This window comes from Oncorhynchus mykiss, chromosome 28 (genome assembly GCF_057628025.1).
Source record: "Oncorhynchus mykiss isolate SJ-2025 chromosome 28, ASM5762802v1, whole genome shotgun sequence".
NCBI lineage: Eukaryota > Metazoa > Chordata > Actinopteri > Salmoniformes > Salmonidae > Oncorhynchus > Oncorhynchus mykiss.
This window is the reverse complement of record NC_143049.1, coordinates 21,367,218-21,383,047: the sequence shown is the minus strand read 5'-3', so window position 1 is coordinate 21,383,047 and position 15,830 is coordinate 21,367,218. Positions and strand designations below refer to the sequence as shown.

The following is a 15,830-nucleotide window of genomic DNA, read 5'->3' as shown; positions in this document are numbered from 1 at the left end:
TTCCGCTTGTGATGTTAAATTGCAGGCCCAGTTGAAAAGTTAATGCACTGACTATACAATGGACTAATCAGAAAAATCTAAGTAGTACTTTTCAATGCGTGAGATAAGAGGTGTGGCGCTTGAGAAGGGTCAAATGTATCTCACGGCCAATGTGGGAGAGTCGGCAGCTCTGAAGTTCACTTGTCATCTTTCAGTTTTTGCTCCTTGACACACTTAATGTTCACATTTGAATGTATCTGATAGAGCCAATTTACTTTGACACAGCTGGCTGATAAACATTCCACAGATACATTTTCTTTGCATGGCTGCTATCTGGTTGTGCAAGATAATGAAGGTCAAACAGGTGTTGTGCATGTTAAAAAGTCCTGCTTTCCCCAGTATTACCAACTGAGATGCAAACTTCAGTCACACTACACCAGAGGTCAATTCCAGAGCGTACACAACAAAATGTGCCTAGCTTGACTAGGGCTCAAAATATTGTGTTATGACAACAATTCTGGGTTAGGTTAATGTAAACATCATGTCCTGAGAGTGTGAGTTATGTCAGAAAATATATTGCTGTGTACTGACTGTCCTATTTTGTTCATTTCATGCTTAGCCTCAGCAGGGGGAACACATACGATGTCTGTCTCTTGGTAGCGTGCCCTGTTCTGTTCCAAATCCTGCCCTGTGGCACAAGGACACATCACAGCAGTACCCATAACCCTGCGTGCTCTCCCTGCCCCCTCCCCACTAATCTCTGACCCTGCTGCTACACCAATATCTATTCCAGACAAGGGATGCTTCCAAACATCTAAGACAAACAAGAGAGTTTATCTGTCACAAGACATTAGCAGCCATGTCAGTGGCTGACACATCTGACTTAGTATGGGAGGAGAGAAAACAGAAATAAAAGTATGATTATTCATATTTGAGTTGTCAACAAATAGGCTTACTCCTGCTCAGACGTTTTGAAATACTAATGTTCTTGCTCTGTGTGTTTGTCATAATCTGACCAGGTAATGATGGTAGCTGGTAACCATACAGTTTGGGGCTGCAACATACAGTGGGTCAAATCCTTTCAAAATCAGTCCCAAATTAGTCAGTCAATTTACACAAAGAGGTATTCAGTCATAATTCACTGGCACTGAAGGCAAAAAGCAATTAAGGGAATACAATAAATATGGAGTAAAATCTGAAGTTTATTGTTAATGATGGTGTGTGATTAATTAACTGTAGAGACTCTGTAGTTCTCAATGATACTTGCTCGAGGGGGGAAAAAAAATCTCCAGTTTTGAAATGTCCTGTCTTGAAGCGGAATCCTTCCTCCTCATCAAGCTTGAGTTCACTGGCTCAATAAGCTTCAGGGCCAGCAGGGGCTGTACTGATCTAACTCCCGAAAAATGTCCAGTAACTATGTCAACCTTGCAGTTACTCTGAGGACACAACTACCTCCCTTACAGCAAGCGTACAAGGAACATTTTGGATAAAGAGCATGACTGAGAAACATAAGAGTTTGATTGAACTTTTGATTGCAGACTGTGTCTGGACTGTTTCAAGTACTTTTCTTCACAAATGATACAGTTAAGAGCATGCACCTACAGACTGCATGCAACGAAGTGATGCCATTAAATATCACAGGTTATTTAAAGATGTCTTGAAATGTTACACGCGCGTACACACACACACACCTCTTTTTTTTTATTTTTATAATGTGCCTCTGAGCATTTACCCCAAATATAGATTCATAAATAACTGTAGCTCAATCATGGGGATATAAGCATAGCTTTCTGCTGTGTGGTGTAACAGTTACAATGACACAAACACATTTGATGGTGATTTGAGTCAAAATCCCAACACTTAATACTAAAAACACTTGATTGTTAAAAGCAAACAAACAAATGATTCATTTTCATTTCTTCCGAGGAACCTTGTCTCCAAGTGGTACTTCATCAATCAGTTTCTGAAATAAGATTAGATGAGAAATGATTAAACCAAGTGACTAAATGTTTGGAAAAAAACAACAACACCCCTCCACAAGGATCATCAATGCAAACCTCCAGCATTCGAGGATAGTATGTTACGTCGTCCTCCATCTCCCCCCGGGCATCATCCACTTGGTATCTCCGACAGGCCAAAACCAGCTCGTTGGCATTGAAGAGAGGGGCCGGGTCGATGGAATGGCCATTGATGAGACTCACCAAGTACTCTCTGTAGTGTTTCCTGGAATTGATTAGGCAAAAACCAGTTAGTTACATCTAGGCATGTTTTCATGGGAACACTCTGTTGTAATCTAAAGTGCCTTTGGGTCCTTGAAAAACACAATAGGGTGGTTGGCAGTGACATACTCGCAGAGTCCTGCATGGCCAGGCTGAGTTTGAGCCCCACAGGCCGAGTCCGTCTGCTGCCCACCCTCATCCTTCTGCTCAATCACACCACACATCCCTGAGGGGAGGGGGAAGAGAATAAGTAGTACATCTCTCCATTTCTTTTAAGTTTTGCTGAGTAAAAACTAAAGAACAGATAGAATCTTACCGGCTTGAGTTCCTGGAGGGGTGTTAGTGTTGAACTCAACACACTTGTTCTGCAAACAACAATCAAATAATGAACAGGAAATACAATCCATCTCCAGATACTCTTCGAGTAAAATCCATTATAACGACGGCTGTCAGAGATGACGTGTTAATGCCTGACATGCTATTTCAAATCATTTAACATCTCCATTTCTTCACCGCACGGACCCTTTTAAGCGCAGAACACATCTACAGTTAATGCTTCTCCCTTCACGTCGCTCAAGACGGCGTGCCTCTAGCCAAAATCATGTCAAAGTTAAGCCCAATATTACCGAGCTATGCTTTGCATTTTTTCTGTGGATTCATGCACACGGCATGGGCTGTTAAACAACTTGCAAACCGCTATTTTATGGTTTGATAAAGATAGTGTGTGTGTGTCTGTGTGCGCACAAGTGTTAAACTTCAAGAACATTGATAAGAGGGAGTAGGGAGCTTTTACAGCTAGCTGTATGTTACAGTGACTTGTGTTGTTTATGGTGAAAATGCTATGAAAACCTTCTGACGTAGATGATTTTGTGTTTCTGTCCATTACAATCAAATAATAGTATGCCTGTTTTTCAATGCACTGCTTTTTGAAATGGACACATCTTTCAGGGCTAAATTTGAGCAAATTAAAAAAGGATAATTAACCGCGATTAACTAATGCCATTAACTTAATTATTTGAATTGTTTGACACCCCTAGTTATAACTGCGATTGTGAGTCAGAGAGCTATAATGTGGTTATGGTGATTGTAATGGTGTGTGAGCATCTGTGTTTGTGTGGATGGTGTGTGTGCCTACCTGCAGCAGTGCTTGCAGTCTGACAGGCTCCCAGTCCCTCAGGTAGAAGAGGCAGTCTCGAGGGTGATGGGCGTGCAGGCCTGTCACACTGCACTGGATCACTGCACACGTCTACAGAAGAGGGAGGGAGGGACAGAATAGGGTAGGGAAGGAAGGAAAGAGTGTGGGAGGAGGGAGGGAGAGAGAGGAAGGAGTGGGGAGAGACAGAGTGCAGAATGAAATTGACTGGAGGAAGAAAAACAAATTAAAGCGACATCCAAGTCAACTCTCATTCAAACCCCTTGCCAGGAACTAGAACGACCGACGAACTCAACACAGAGACACCAAGTCAACTCTCATTCAAACCCCTTGCCAGGAACTAGAACGACCGACGAACTCAACACAGAGACACCAAGTCAACTCTCATTCAAACCCCTTGCCAGGAACTAGAACGACCGACGAACTCAACACAGAGACACCAAGTCAACTCTCATTCAAACCCCTTGCCAGGAACTAGAACGACCGACGAACTCAACACAGAGACACCAAGTCAACTCTCATTCAAACCCCTTGCCAGGAACTAGAACGACCGACGAACTCAACACAGAGACACCAAGTCATTTGAGAAGGAACTTACAGTGTGGAAGGGGTTGTTGCATCCGCTGCAGAACTGGTACCTGCACTGGGAGCAGCAGAAATGCATACAGCCTCCTTTAGACAGGGCATATTGGAACCTGCAGTTTGGACAGGCTGAGGGGGAGAGCGAGTACAGACATGAGAATGCATCTGAGGAAGAGGGTAAATAGTTTGATTAATTAATCAATTGATTGAAGGATGTGGAGGGACCTAAAAAGCCCTGTAACTGACTCTACCTCTTTGCTAAAACAAGGTATTAGTCAACTAGCATAGTTCAAGCAGAAGGCCTACATTACCTCTACGGGAGTGTTGTTCATGACGCTAATGAAATGTGCTGGTTTGGAAGATGAACTATGAGTAAGACCAATTTGATCTCTCTCAGCCCAACACCTAGTGAAGTGTCTGGCCGTTCACACCTCTGCAAGTACCGGCCTTTTCTGGTTAAACACTACAGTAGCTCTCAATGAGGAGGTGTTGTTTCATTTAGAAGGTGTGTGTGCTGTGTGTCTCACTGATGCCGTTGTCGCGCAGGTATCCGGCCAGGCCTTGCCTCTGGTATTCTGGGTCATTCTCTCTCTTCCAGGACTGGTACTGTTCACATGACAGACCACCATGCTGAGACTCCCACTAGAGGGCACACAGAAAGAGAGACGAGGGGATAATGGAGTGAGATGGGGCTCCAGCATCTTTACTCTAAAGCCAAATATCATCTCCTCATAGCCCCAATTAATTGCAATTTCTGATTCAGATTCCCTCACACACAGAGTTCATGTTTCACACTTACAGGTTTCTTGCATTGTGCACAGAAGCTGTTCCTGCACTGGAAACAGGTGACCTTCAGTTGGTCTCCATCATAGATGAACCCATAGGAGCACTGGGGGGAGAAGTTATGAAAATAAGACAGGGAAGGGAGGAGGAATACTTCAACAGTTTAAGAGCAGGTACTGGTCATTTTTAGCTAGTGAAGATGGGTGTAGCATGTCACTATTATTTTTAACAGCCTCAATGGGGATTAGCAAAAACACATTTTTCCTTTGCCTTTGTATACATAGGATACTGAGATGTAAACTCACATGACTACACCAGAGGAACTTGGGGTCCTTGATGAGAGCTTGTTCAGTCAGCTTCTTATGAAACAGATCATATACCTCTGGCTCCAGACACTCCCGCAGCTGTGCACACACACACAGGAAATTATTATTACAGGTGTAGCCATCATTATAGACAGTACCTCACACACACACCTGCATTTTGAAGGGAGAGAAGCCTCTGAAATCCCCAAAATTGGGCTTCACTCTGTGTTTCTTCTCTCTTCAAAGAGAGAATCTGAGGGATATTTTGTGTGAGGTTGTTCTCTGTGTGATGTACTACCTGGATGTCCAGGGTGGAGAAGTAGCTGTTGAGGTGTTCGGGGTCGTTGATGTCAGGTTCCCAGCAGACGGGACACACCATGTCTCTGATATGCTTGTCTCTCACTGCAATGGTGAAGTGCTGCTGGAAACAGCCACAGCACACCGAGCACTGACAGGAGGTCAGAGACTGCATCTGAAACAGGAAGGAAAGTTGAAGAGAGCGAGAGAGAAAGGTGTATGAGAGTTGTAGGGGTTAGATACTGCAAAGAAAACACACAGAAAAGTTTCTACTTCATTTTGAGCAAAGGCAAGTTAGTGCTGACATGCATTCAAACACCCACAAGTCCCCCAACATACACACTCGAGAGAGTACCTTGCTGTGGGGAAAGTCCGATAGGCAGATGGGGCACTCTTTGGCCAGCACCCGGCGGATGAAGTCTCGGTCTTGTGACTCGCGTACGGCCTGTACTACATCGTCCAGGGAGTAGGGGGCGGTGCGCTCCTGCAGCAAGGACAGGGCCAGCTCACAGCGACCCCAGCTGGGCAGGTCATACACCGCCAGCAGCCTCCGACACACACGCTGGTCCCAGGGGGGAGGGAGGAGGAAGAGGAGAGAGAGATCAGACCAGTGGAGTGGACCAACTGATGCAGAGGCATGATGAAAGGAGAGATATTCCTTACTACAAAATAATGCTTTTCACTGTAAAATATACATTTACATGAGAGATCAAGCAACTGTCAGATGATTGAAGAACATGTACGATCTGTGGACCTTTCTAATGGTGGTAGTTGTGAGCACATTACCATCAATATATCTATTCTGTGTTCAGCTCAATGTATGGGCCGAATAAAGTACATAGTGCAGTTGAGAGCCCCAGTGTCCTACCTGTTTGTCGGGGTGGTTGATGTCGATGGTGGGCTCGGGCTGGTCGCTCCACATGCGCTGGTGGAAGGGCTCCATGAGCGGTCGCTGCAGCAGAGACAGAGCCCCCCGTACCTCCCCCCCGTTCTGCCTCAGTACCTCCTGACACCGCGCCTCATCGTTGAACCCCAGAGAACATAGCTCCTTCACCTGTACATGACAGGACAGGTACATGAGAAACCAAACCCTTCTTTGAGTGTTAAAAGGCTAATTCAGGATTAAAAATAGTTCCTAGTGGAGAATCTCCATTGAAAGTGTGTTCTAGTCCAGGACTAGGCTTAATACAGGTCTGGGAAACGTAAATAGAGTTCAGCTAGGAAAAGTGCCAGTACAACTGACCTTAGACCTGGGCAAGGTCTGCCCTGTCTCTCACCTTAGCGTGTCTGTCTCTGAGAGACTGTCTGGCTGCTCTTTCAGTTTCTCCCCCTGCAGACAGCCAGGCCATCTTGGCCTCAGCCCTGGACAGGGTCACTCCTCCCCCTCTGGGCTGCTCCTCATCCACACCAGTATCCTCTGCAGTACCAGTCTCGTTGGAGAGCCCGTTCTGGTTCAGTCCTGTTTTCAGGTCTGCTGCTCGAGACGACGCAGCCATGGCACAGATCTGGTCGAGCAGGTGAGGTAGCTCCGCTTTGAGCCAATCACAGGGGAGGATGTTGCCGCCCCCGGAGATGCGTATGCCTGTGTACACCTCCTCTGGACTCACTCCTTTTTTCTCTCCATCCTGAGAGAGAGAGAGAGAAATAAAGACAAATCTGTCATACATATTGACTAGGCCTCAGCTGCTGCTACTCACCACACTGTATGAATAAGTAAGAGGATGCTAGGTTATTTTCACTCATTTGTTTTCTGAAATCTGTAGTTTTAATATTCCTGCAACCAAATCGCCCAGCAATGGTACAAAAAATACTTTTCTGAATCTAAATCTTAAATTCACTAATATCTTGTAACATTACTAGTGGGATAATGCGATTACACACCATATTATAGTTCTACAGAAAGCCTTCACTTACTCTAATGAGCTCAATCAGCTTTAGCCCCTCTTCCCTCATCAGTTTCTGTCTCCTCAAATCAGGGTCCTCCATGGGCGGGTCTTTGGGTTTGACAGACAGCACAGGGACCCTTTTGACCTGGGACGGAGGGTGGAGTTTGACTGGCATTTTGGCGGGCTCGGGACGAGGAAGGTCACACATCTCACACACTGACGCTGGAGTGTAATTGACATAAGTACAGAATTGGCACACCCACTGCAACAGAGAAGTAGAGAGAAGATGGGAAAAGAAGAGATAATTGACATGAGCTTCGAGACTCACGGGAATAGAGGAACAACAATCTGTTTGATGAAGGCAGAATCCGAAACTTTCATTTCAACTCAAATGTGCTGCTCCTGTACTGACATTAACAGTAGTTCACCTGGCTGTCTGGGTCTCCTGGCATGCCCAGTACTGGAGCAGCAGGCCGGTTGGGCGTAGGAAGGGGGTGTGTGGGGGTTGCAGGAGGCTTGGTGGCCAGACGGGGGCGCTCACACACCTCACACAGGATACTACTGCCTGCGTTCACTACCGTACAGCTTTTACACTGCCACTCTGGTGACATACATAGTGAAAACACACTCAACACAGGGCTCTGGAAGAGGTGAATATGAACTCATCAACAGCTTAAGAGTTACATTTTCAGACAATAAAACAAGCATACGAAGTAAACACAGAAATAGAGGAGTGAGACAGATTGGAGTGGAGAAAAGGCAAACCACCACTATTAAAACACATACACTGTTGTGTGTGTGTATACTGACCAGTGATGGTGAAGGGCTGTGGGAACTCATCCTTAGCAGGGCCAGAGGAGGCCAGGCGTGGCCTCTCACACATCTCACACAGTATGTCGTGGATGGAGTTGACCCTGGTGCAGTGGGTACAGTGCCATGACGGGAGGGAGCTACTGCGAGAGACAGAGGAAGTGAATATTGTGCCAAACACACAGAGCACAGAGACAGTTGCATTTTCAGCAGTAATCACCACCTATGAAAATGTATCCATTTTCTTCCTTTACTGTGCAGTTTCGCTTTCGTCTTATTTGTCATGTTTTACCTGTGGTTCTTTCGCATTTTAGAGGATGTCACGACAGTCCTGTGGTGATTGGCTCGTTCTGCGGAAGAGTGGTACAGTCTGTCACATTCCGTACACAGCCATTGGACACAAGAGTTACAATGGGCAGCCACTGGGAATATAGCACAGATAGTGCAGTTGGCTGCAGGGGAAGAGAAACGAGAAAAGGTGAAATGTACGTTTCAGATGTTAGAAATATACACACTCATGCGCACACACACACAGCTTTGTATTGCTATCCTTGTAGGGACCAAATAATTGATTCCCATCCAAATTCCTATTTTCCAAAACCCTAAATCTAACCATAACCCTAAACGTAACCCCTAACCCTGACTTAAATTCTAACCCTAATTGTAACCCTAACCCTTAAACCTAAAATATAATTTTTCCTTGTAGGGACCGGCAAAATGTCACCCCCCCCCCCCCCCCCCCAAATGTTCCTTGTTTTACTATCCTTGTGAGAACTTCTGGTACCCAGCAAAAACATGCTTGTGCACAGTTCTAACCTGTGTGTCTGGTAGAGATGGAGGTTGAGGTTGAGGCGTTAGCGGTCCGTACTGGAAGAAAGGCACTAGTGGGAGACTGAGACAGGGAGGATAGAGACATGTATAGGGGCTGGCTCTCTCTCAGGCTGGAGGGAATAGCTACTGCATCAGACATCGGTCCAAAGTCATCCTGGAATCATAAAGGATATTTCAGTCATCTGATGGCAGTGGACACCAACAGACACAAAACCACACAAATATAAACACTGTCTGAAGCAGAGAGAGGCTATTAGGGCGACCTAAAAAACAAGTAGAAGGCAGAGAGGAAGAGGACCGGTTATGGGAGAAAGGAAACATACCTTCTGGTTCAGTGATGGGATAATTCTCTCAAAGAACTCTGGGTGGGGGTGAGCTTCCTGTGAAAGTAGCAACAACAACGACTCAGTACAACAACTGATTTCATGAACCTCTGAAATATTTCAGAATAACAGTCTTTGAGACAATGCCATTGGTTCAGACCTTGAGGAGCATGTCCAGTTCCATGCGTAGACTCATGACCTCCAAGGTGACCGCTGCGACCTTCTCAATGTCAGGCTCCACGACCACATCAGGGAAACTCAGTCCGTCTGGCTGCTGGTTGGAGTAACCATAGAGACAGAGCACTGCCCTTCCTCCCTGGGGTAGAACCGAGGAGGTTTCATGCAAAAATGTTGACATCAAATTTAGTAGAGTTAATGGTGTGTGAACAAATAACTTGATCAAAACGATAGTAAGCTATAGACTCAATCAGTGTTACCAATATTAATTTAACAGCAAATCGTTGCTGCCACTCCAATATATATAGGATGGTCAAATGTTTTCAGTGTAAATTTAAATGGCTAAAACCAAATATAAAGTACATAGAAAAGATAATAGAGCAGTATATTTTTAAACAAGATCATCTTTGAGAACTAACAATCACCAAAATATGGGGCCCCCATTGATTTTATTTACAATGTTTGAGTCACTCAGATATCATAAGACTTATCTAGTAAATTATCTTTAAAACTGCATTTTGTTTCTCTCTGCCTTATGGAAAAATGTGTAGAATTGCTGGAATTTAGCTTTAAAACAACAACATTTTGTTTCTGCGGCCAAGAGGACTGCCACTAAAATGTTAGGTCAGAGACTGCAACCTATGTCTGCCCCCCCCCCAGCCACTACAGACCAACTTTGCCACTGCTGCTGAAAGAAATCCTTGGGGAAACACTGTATTGAACTAGGCCTATATCAGCATAATGCCAATAAGTTTATAGTGACAAGGTAGTAGACTACATATCATTACCCAGAATCTAACCTACCTGTATTGAAGACATCCTCACCTGAATGGAATCTACTGTTGCTCTGAAGACGGGGTTGTTGTGCTTGACAGTGCGCCAGTACTTGGGCCTACTGGAGCTGGTGAGGTTACAGCCATACTTCTCCAGAATGTTCAGTGCTGTGGACAGTCTCTGCAGGGAACCTATGGTCTGGCAGGAGAGAGAACAAAGATAAAAGGGTAGATCCAGAAAGAGGTTGACAAAAGAATGGACACTGAACAAAAATATTCAGCACAATTAAAGAGAGAGAGGGAAAATAACTTCTGTATTCCAAGATGTAGGCTAAGTGAAGGTGAAATGTGATGTGGACATAGTTTGAGTGTGTGCTCGAAACAGTAAACTAACTAACCTCTTTCCTGTTGTTACCGATGCTGTTCTCAATGATCATGGTCTCAGCAGCGATGTAGTGGTATTTGGCTGACGGTGGTAAGGGTATGTTGGCCATAGCTAATATTCCTGCCCGGATCTCCAGCACTGAGCCAGTGGAATGTAGACAGGCTTCCGCATGGCATCGTACCTTCTCTAGCTGGTTTGAAAGTATACTGGCCATCCTGGAAAAGAGATATCATCATAATAATAATAATCACACAGATCAGATAGCAAATCATTGTGGGCACTGACACACCAAAGGCAGTATTGATGAGCAGTGGCAAGATTCTTGCCTTACTGACATCCATTCATAAGAGGTTACCTGTGTGCCCTGACAGTGTGTCCTGCTGTTAAACCGCAAGGCTCAGTCATATCAACGGACACACACACCAGAGAGACACTGATTTACTCATTATGCAGTACTCTATATTTCCAACAACACAATGAGTAAACTTAACGTTGTTGTAGCAATTATAGCAAGGTTAAAGCCTACAACTGCACCTATGTAGAAATACTGTCATATCCTCTTACCCAGTGCTTTCGTTCAGTTGTCTACACGGACAGCCATTGAATCACGATGAGATATCAATTCATTATAAAACAGGTGCTTTCAAAACACCATGTTATGCACGAATCTCAACACAGGCTTGTTCGCTAAAAAACAAATACACGTCTTAATTCATTTATAAAACCAGCAGTAACAGGGTCGAAAAGTATAACTGCAGTACCAAGCTATAAATGTAAACAACTGCATGAGAAAAATGCCGTATTCTGCCTTGCGCAAAGAAACGAACCTCCATGCATCGCCATTGTGTGTCTATACCATAGAGAATGATAGAGACCTCTAGTGGCCGAAAGGCCACCATCAGCCTGGGCAGCGCATGGGAGCTTCCACCATTTGAATGGAGTCAACTCATAGACAAAAACAAAACAGTAAATAGTGACAGTACTGATGTCATCCACGTATCCCCAAGGAAAACTCCCCATAGCACATGAAGCCAGAAGTATTTGAATTGGAAGCATGCCATATTGCTGAATGCACCCAAAAATCGCAAAGGATCATGGTGATAGTGGTCAAAAACTAGCAAAGGATCATTGTCGACCCTGCCTGAGAGTCAACAGGAGCCTCCTTGTAGCTTGCTGGCCTGTGATTGGCCTGTGTCAGCACATGGTCCTGTGTGATGACAAATGTAGTAGTCAGAAGGGTCACTATATATCTCGATTTGTAGCACAGTTTTAAATAATTCACTGTGGGGTCAACCTTGATCAAAATAAACACATTTTAGAGCCCAAAACGGCTGTCAATGGTTTTTGGGGGGCCTTTCTGGCTATCGTAATTTACATAGGCTTTCTAGGGTAGACAAGGGCTTTTGGCAACGCTACGTTGCTACACAGTAGCCACCCAGCAGAGCTTGTGACTTCCCGCTCCAGACCGGACACTAGGGGCCTTTGTCAACTGGGATCGTGGGACTTCCAACTTCATTGGCTGATCCCTTCTGGTGACCCTGTTGGGGTCATGTCTGACCAGGTGATCAGGAGGGATCAGTCAAAATGGAGATTTAATTTAAAAAACATTTTAGTCATTTAGCAGACCCTCTTACCCAGAGTGACTTACAGGAGCAATTAGGGTTAAGTGCCTTGCTCAAGGGCACATCGACAGAGATAACCTCAATGGCGCTACCCAAGCTGTCATAGATGCAATGTTGGCACAGACACAAAGATGAGTTCATCTATCTATCTCTATGGCCATAACCTTATTCTCAAAGAGAGATCAGGGGAGCCAAAATGGCTTGGTTAGAAGAAACGTCGCAAAGCTGATGCGGTACACGCATTTTTGTAGTTTTGGGGCCACCTTGTGGTGTAAATGACTAATTGCGTAATTTGACTGTCAGCTCACAGTTCGTAACACCCTAATCGGAGTGGGATGCGCGTGTCGCAATGCCCCACGCACCGTAGGTGATACATCTGATGAGGAGGGTGAGTAATGGGTGAGTTTTGTTTTGCTCTCGTTTCATATACGGTCTCACTTTTTCCTGACCATCACGTTCACGGTTAGGTTTGTATGTCTTTATTCATTTTTAGTCACCTCATTTTCATGTGTTTAACGCCAATGTAATGGCATATACTGTACCTATATTTATTCTTGTTCATGGATGCAGTCAGATTGTTGCCTTATTGGAAGGCTTAGCCTCTGCAACTAAGTTTCTACACTGACTTGGGACCACAATGTAATGATGTGTGTAGGTTAACTGACGTTTTAACTTTTAGTTTCCTCTTTGCAGTAGAATTGCGGTGTATAATAAATATCCTGTGCTGTCTTTCTGCCCCTGACAAAGCAAAGGAAGGTGATTTATTTATTAGCCAACTCAGTTTGATAAATTGAAACATTACTCATTGATTCTTTGTGATGGATGAAGTGTCAAGTCAATCAACTACTGTATTTTCTCACTTGTTTCAAATATGAATAATCCTTCACTCTCAATGGGAGTTGGGCAACCACACCATATAATTAATCACACAAGACCATTTTTCAACCACCAACTAAACCATTTTATAATATGTGTCAATGGAACATCAATCCATATGGGCGTCTCCCATCAGGTACAATGGCTACTTTTTCTTAAATCTTTGTCAATTAATTTGTGTCATGTAATTTTCTAATACAATTCTAATATTTTCTCTCTTTCTATTTCCAGCTATGCCTTATGGGCGTCCATATATGGCTCCATATGCCGTACCTGGGGTATGTGGCTCCACAGGCGCCGACACAGCCTGTCAACTACAGTAGGATGTTTAACCCCCACATCTCCTCTGCGACCTATGACGTCCAGTTCTGTCACCACTTCCAGCAGCAGGCCTGTGTTGGGTGAGAGAACGCTTGTTCTGAGGTTCAAACTTATCCCAACCTCAGACGAATGTGTCTTCCTCTAGGACGACTGTGTCTTCCCCTGGGACGACCGTGTCTTCCCCTAGGACGACCGTGTCTTCCCCTGGTACGACCGTGTCTTCCCCTGGTACGACCGTGTCTTCCCCTAGGACGACCGTGTCTTCCCCTGGGACGACCGTGTCTTCCCCTAGGACGACCGTGTCTTCCCCTGGGACGACTGTGTCTTCCCCTAGGACGACCGTGTCTTCCCCTAGGACGACCGTGTCTTCCCCTGGTACGACCGTGTCTTCCCCTGGAACGACCGTGTCTTCCCCTGGGACGACCGTGTCTTCCCCTAGGACGACCGTGTCTTCCCCTGGTACGACCGTGTCTTCCTCTGGAACGACCATGTCTCCCCCTGGTACGACCGTGTCTTCCCCTGGTACGACGTGTCTTCCCCTGGAACGACCGTGTCTTCACCTGGGACGACCGTGTCTTCCCCTGGGACGACTGTGGCCAAAGAATCCAGTAGGAGCTGGAGCCGAGGCCTCTGCCACAGAGACAGCCCCAACAGGGTAGAATGAGGCCGAGGGACTCTGCCCAGCAGCGTATTCAAGTACAGTGGTGGGCTATAATGCAGAGTCCAGCCAGAGCTGCCTGGAGGAGCTGGCCAAGCAATACCACTCTGAGAAGCTCCACCTGAATACTGAAGAACCTTGGATAGTGGGACAGGCCAGAGAACAGAGGATCCTCCAGAGGATGTAAAACATGACTAGGAACCTTGACTAGGAGCCTTGATTAGGGGCCTTGACTAGGAGTCTTGACTAGGGACCTTGACTCGGGGCCTTGACTAGGAGCCTTGACTAGGAGCCTTGACTAGGAGCCTTGACTAGGAGCCTTGACTAGGAGCCTTGACTAGGGGCCTTGACTAGGAGCCTTGACTAGGAGCCTTGACTAGGGGCCTTGACTAGGAGCCTTGACTGAGCCTTGACTAGGAGCCTTGACTAGGAGCCTTGACTAGGAGCCTTGACTAGGAGTCTTGATCTGAATTGGGCTTCACATGACCACCACTCACTTGACTGTCTGGCTCCGTGACAAGGTTCTGATTCCATCCCATTCTGCTGAGCTGAAGGACCCTGTTTAAAATCTGCTGTGAGGACCACAATGAAGTCATGTGTCATGAAGAGCAGGAGCAGTTGGGGGAAACCCTGACCTAATATATACATTCACTTGCACTATGAAATGCACACAAAGCACATTGTAATAAATTAAAACACTCGTAATGTTTGAATAAGTGTTACAAAAATAATATCTACGGCAGCAGTTCAACAACTTGCTGTACAGTAGATGCCTGCATTTCCAGTGCTTGATTGTAGCCTTGATGGACGTTGTGCATCGATCCTAATCACAGCCTGGGCTGCAGCCTAACCGGACTGTACTGTGACACTAACCCCATGTTGACCAGCAGACCAAACAACCTGGGACGGGTAGGCCCAGTCTACTCTACAGCATTTCAACTCCTCTTACAGTGTCAGTGTATTGTTCACTGAGGGTTGAAGCCCAGGCAATACAATTATAAAGCAGTGGAAATGCAATTTCTTGGTGAGAGGAGATGTTTGGCTTCAAGTGCCAGTCGAAGTTTACATGTCTCGTTTTGTTACTGTGTAGATATTTTGAACATCGCTGTGTAATGTTGACAAACATATCTACTTGCCTGCACAGTGTTGCCAATAAAACCTTGCACTTTTAAAACCTGTTTTTTCATTTACATTAAAGAGTACAGGGATGCATTCATCAACATGGATAATAGATTGATGCTTCAGTAGTTTCATGAAAGCTGTGGTTAGTGTTCTACAGATTGGATCAGTAATTGAAACGTGTTAGGCCCAGCATAATTAGCCTTGCAATCTAGGTTGTACGAATACTTCAAGATAATAGATAATCACATGCATTCTTTATTCTGACATTAAATTAAGACTTTTATGAGGCAAAATGTTGCATGTCTTCCAGTAACTTGAACACACCCCTGAAGTTTCACCTTCATTTTTGGAGAATAGAGACAGTAAACTCCAAACTATTTTGTAAAGCAAATGAAAAATAACTACAAAATAACTACTGTATAACATATCAGGCTTGTTATTGAATGACTCACAGCTTTAATCACATTTTTTGGCGGATTAGGAAGAGCTGTTCAAATGCATGACCTAATTTAGTTTGGAGGGGCGTACTGTAGAGGCAACACTCTTAAGTGTCGTAAAGATATGTAACATTTAGATTAAGAAGAGATCAGTGCTTGACTTGGGTAAGGAGCTCACAGGAGCTGAGTACTGGCACCTCACATGTTTTAATACTGGAGCTCAAAAGTATTGTGGAGCTCTTGCACCTAAATATAAACAGTACCGGCACCTGTCCTAGTCCAAGTCAAGCA

At 45.0% G+C, this 15,830-nt stretch overlaps 1 protein-coding gene across 2 annotated transcripts; it reads right to left on the bottom strand.

The window, feature by feature from the left end:
• Positions 1 to 1,163: 1,163 nt before the first annotated feature.
• Positions 1,164 to 11,382, bottom strand: LOC110508709 (E3 ubiquitin-protein ligase RNF31). 2 transcript variants are annotated; one of them, XM_021589449.3, is made up of 23 exons: positions 11,068 to 11,382; positions 10,517 to 10,718; positions 10,171 to 10,317; positions 9,329 to 9,484; positions 9,169 to 9,225; positions 8,831 to 8,999; positions 8,307 to 8,466; positions 8,015 to 8,157; positions 7,633 to 7,805; positions 7,233 to 7,466; positions 6,596 to 6,943; positions 6,187 to 6,372; positions 5,674 to 5,880; positions 5,320 to 5,493; positions 5,022 to 5,120; positions 4,733 to 4,822; positions 4,461 to 4,575; positions 3,950 to 4,062; positions 3,334 to 3,444; positions 2,515 to 2,563; positions 2,328 to 2,424; positions 2,037 to 2,202; positions 1,164 to 1,942 (listed from the first exon to the last, which is right to left on the bottom strand). In XM_021589449.3, exons 2-23 carry the CDS (start codon positions 10,715 to 10,717, stop codon positions 1,892 to 1,894), a joined length of 3,246 nt encoding a protein of 1,081 aa, XP_021445124.2. In that variant the 5' UTR covers position 10,718; positions 11,068 to 11,382; the 3' UTR covers positions 1,164 to 1,891. The 2 variants fall into 2 exon arrangements, with proteins under 2 accessions (XP_021445124.2, XP_090082201.1); XM_090226075.1 differs by having other exon boundaries at positions 8,015 to 8,154; positions 11,068 to 11,372.
• Between the last annotated feature and the right edge of the window lie 4,448 nt (positions 11,383 to 15,830).

Bases quoted from the DNA above. Each gene is read 5' to 3' on its own strand.
- LOC110508709 (XM_021589449.3), bottom strand. From the start codon at position 10,717: ATGGCCAGTATACTTTCAAACCAGCTAGAGAAGGTACGATGCCATGCG. The intron at 8,158-8,306 runs GTAAAACATGAC...TGTCTCTCGCAG, and splicing joins AAAATGCGAAAGAACCACAG to TAGCTCCCTCCCGTCATGGC. The intron at 6,373-6,595 runs GTGAGAGACAGG...TGTCATGTACAG, and splicing joins TCAGAGACAGACACGCTAAG to GTGAAGGAGCTATGTTCTCT.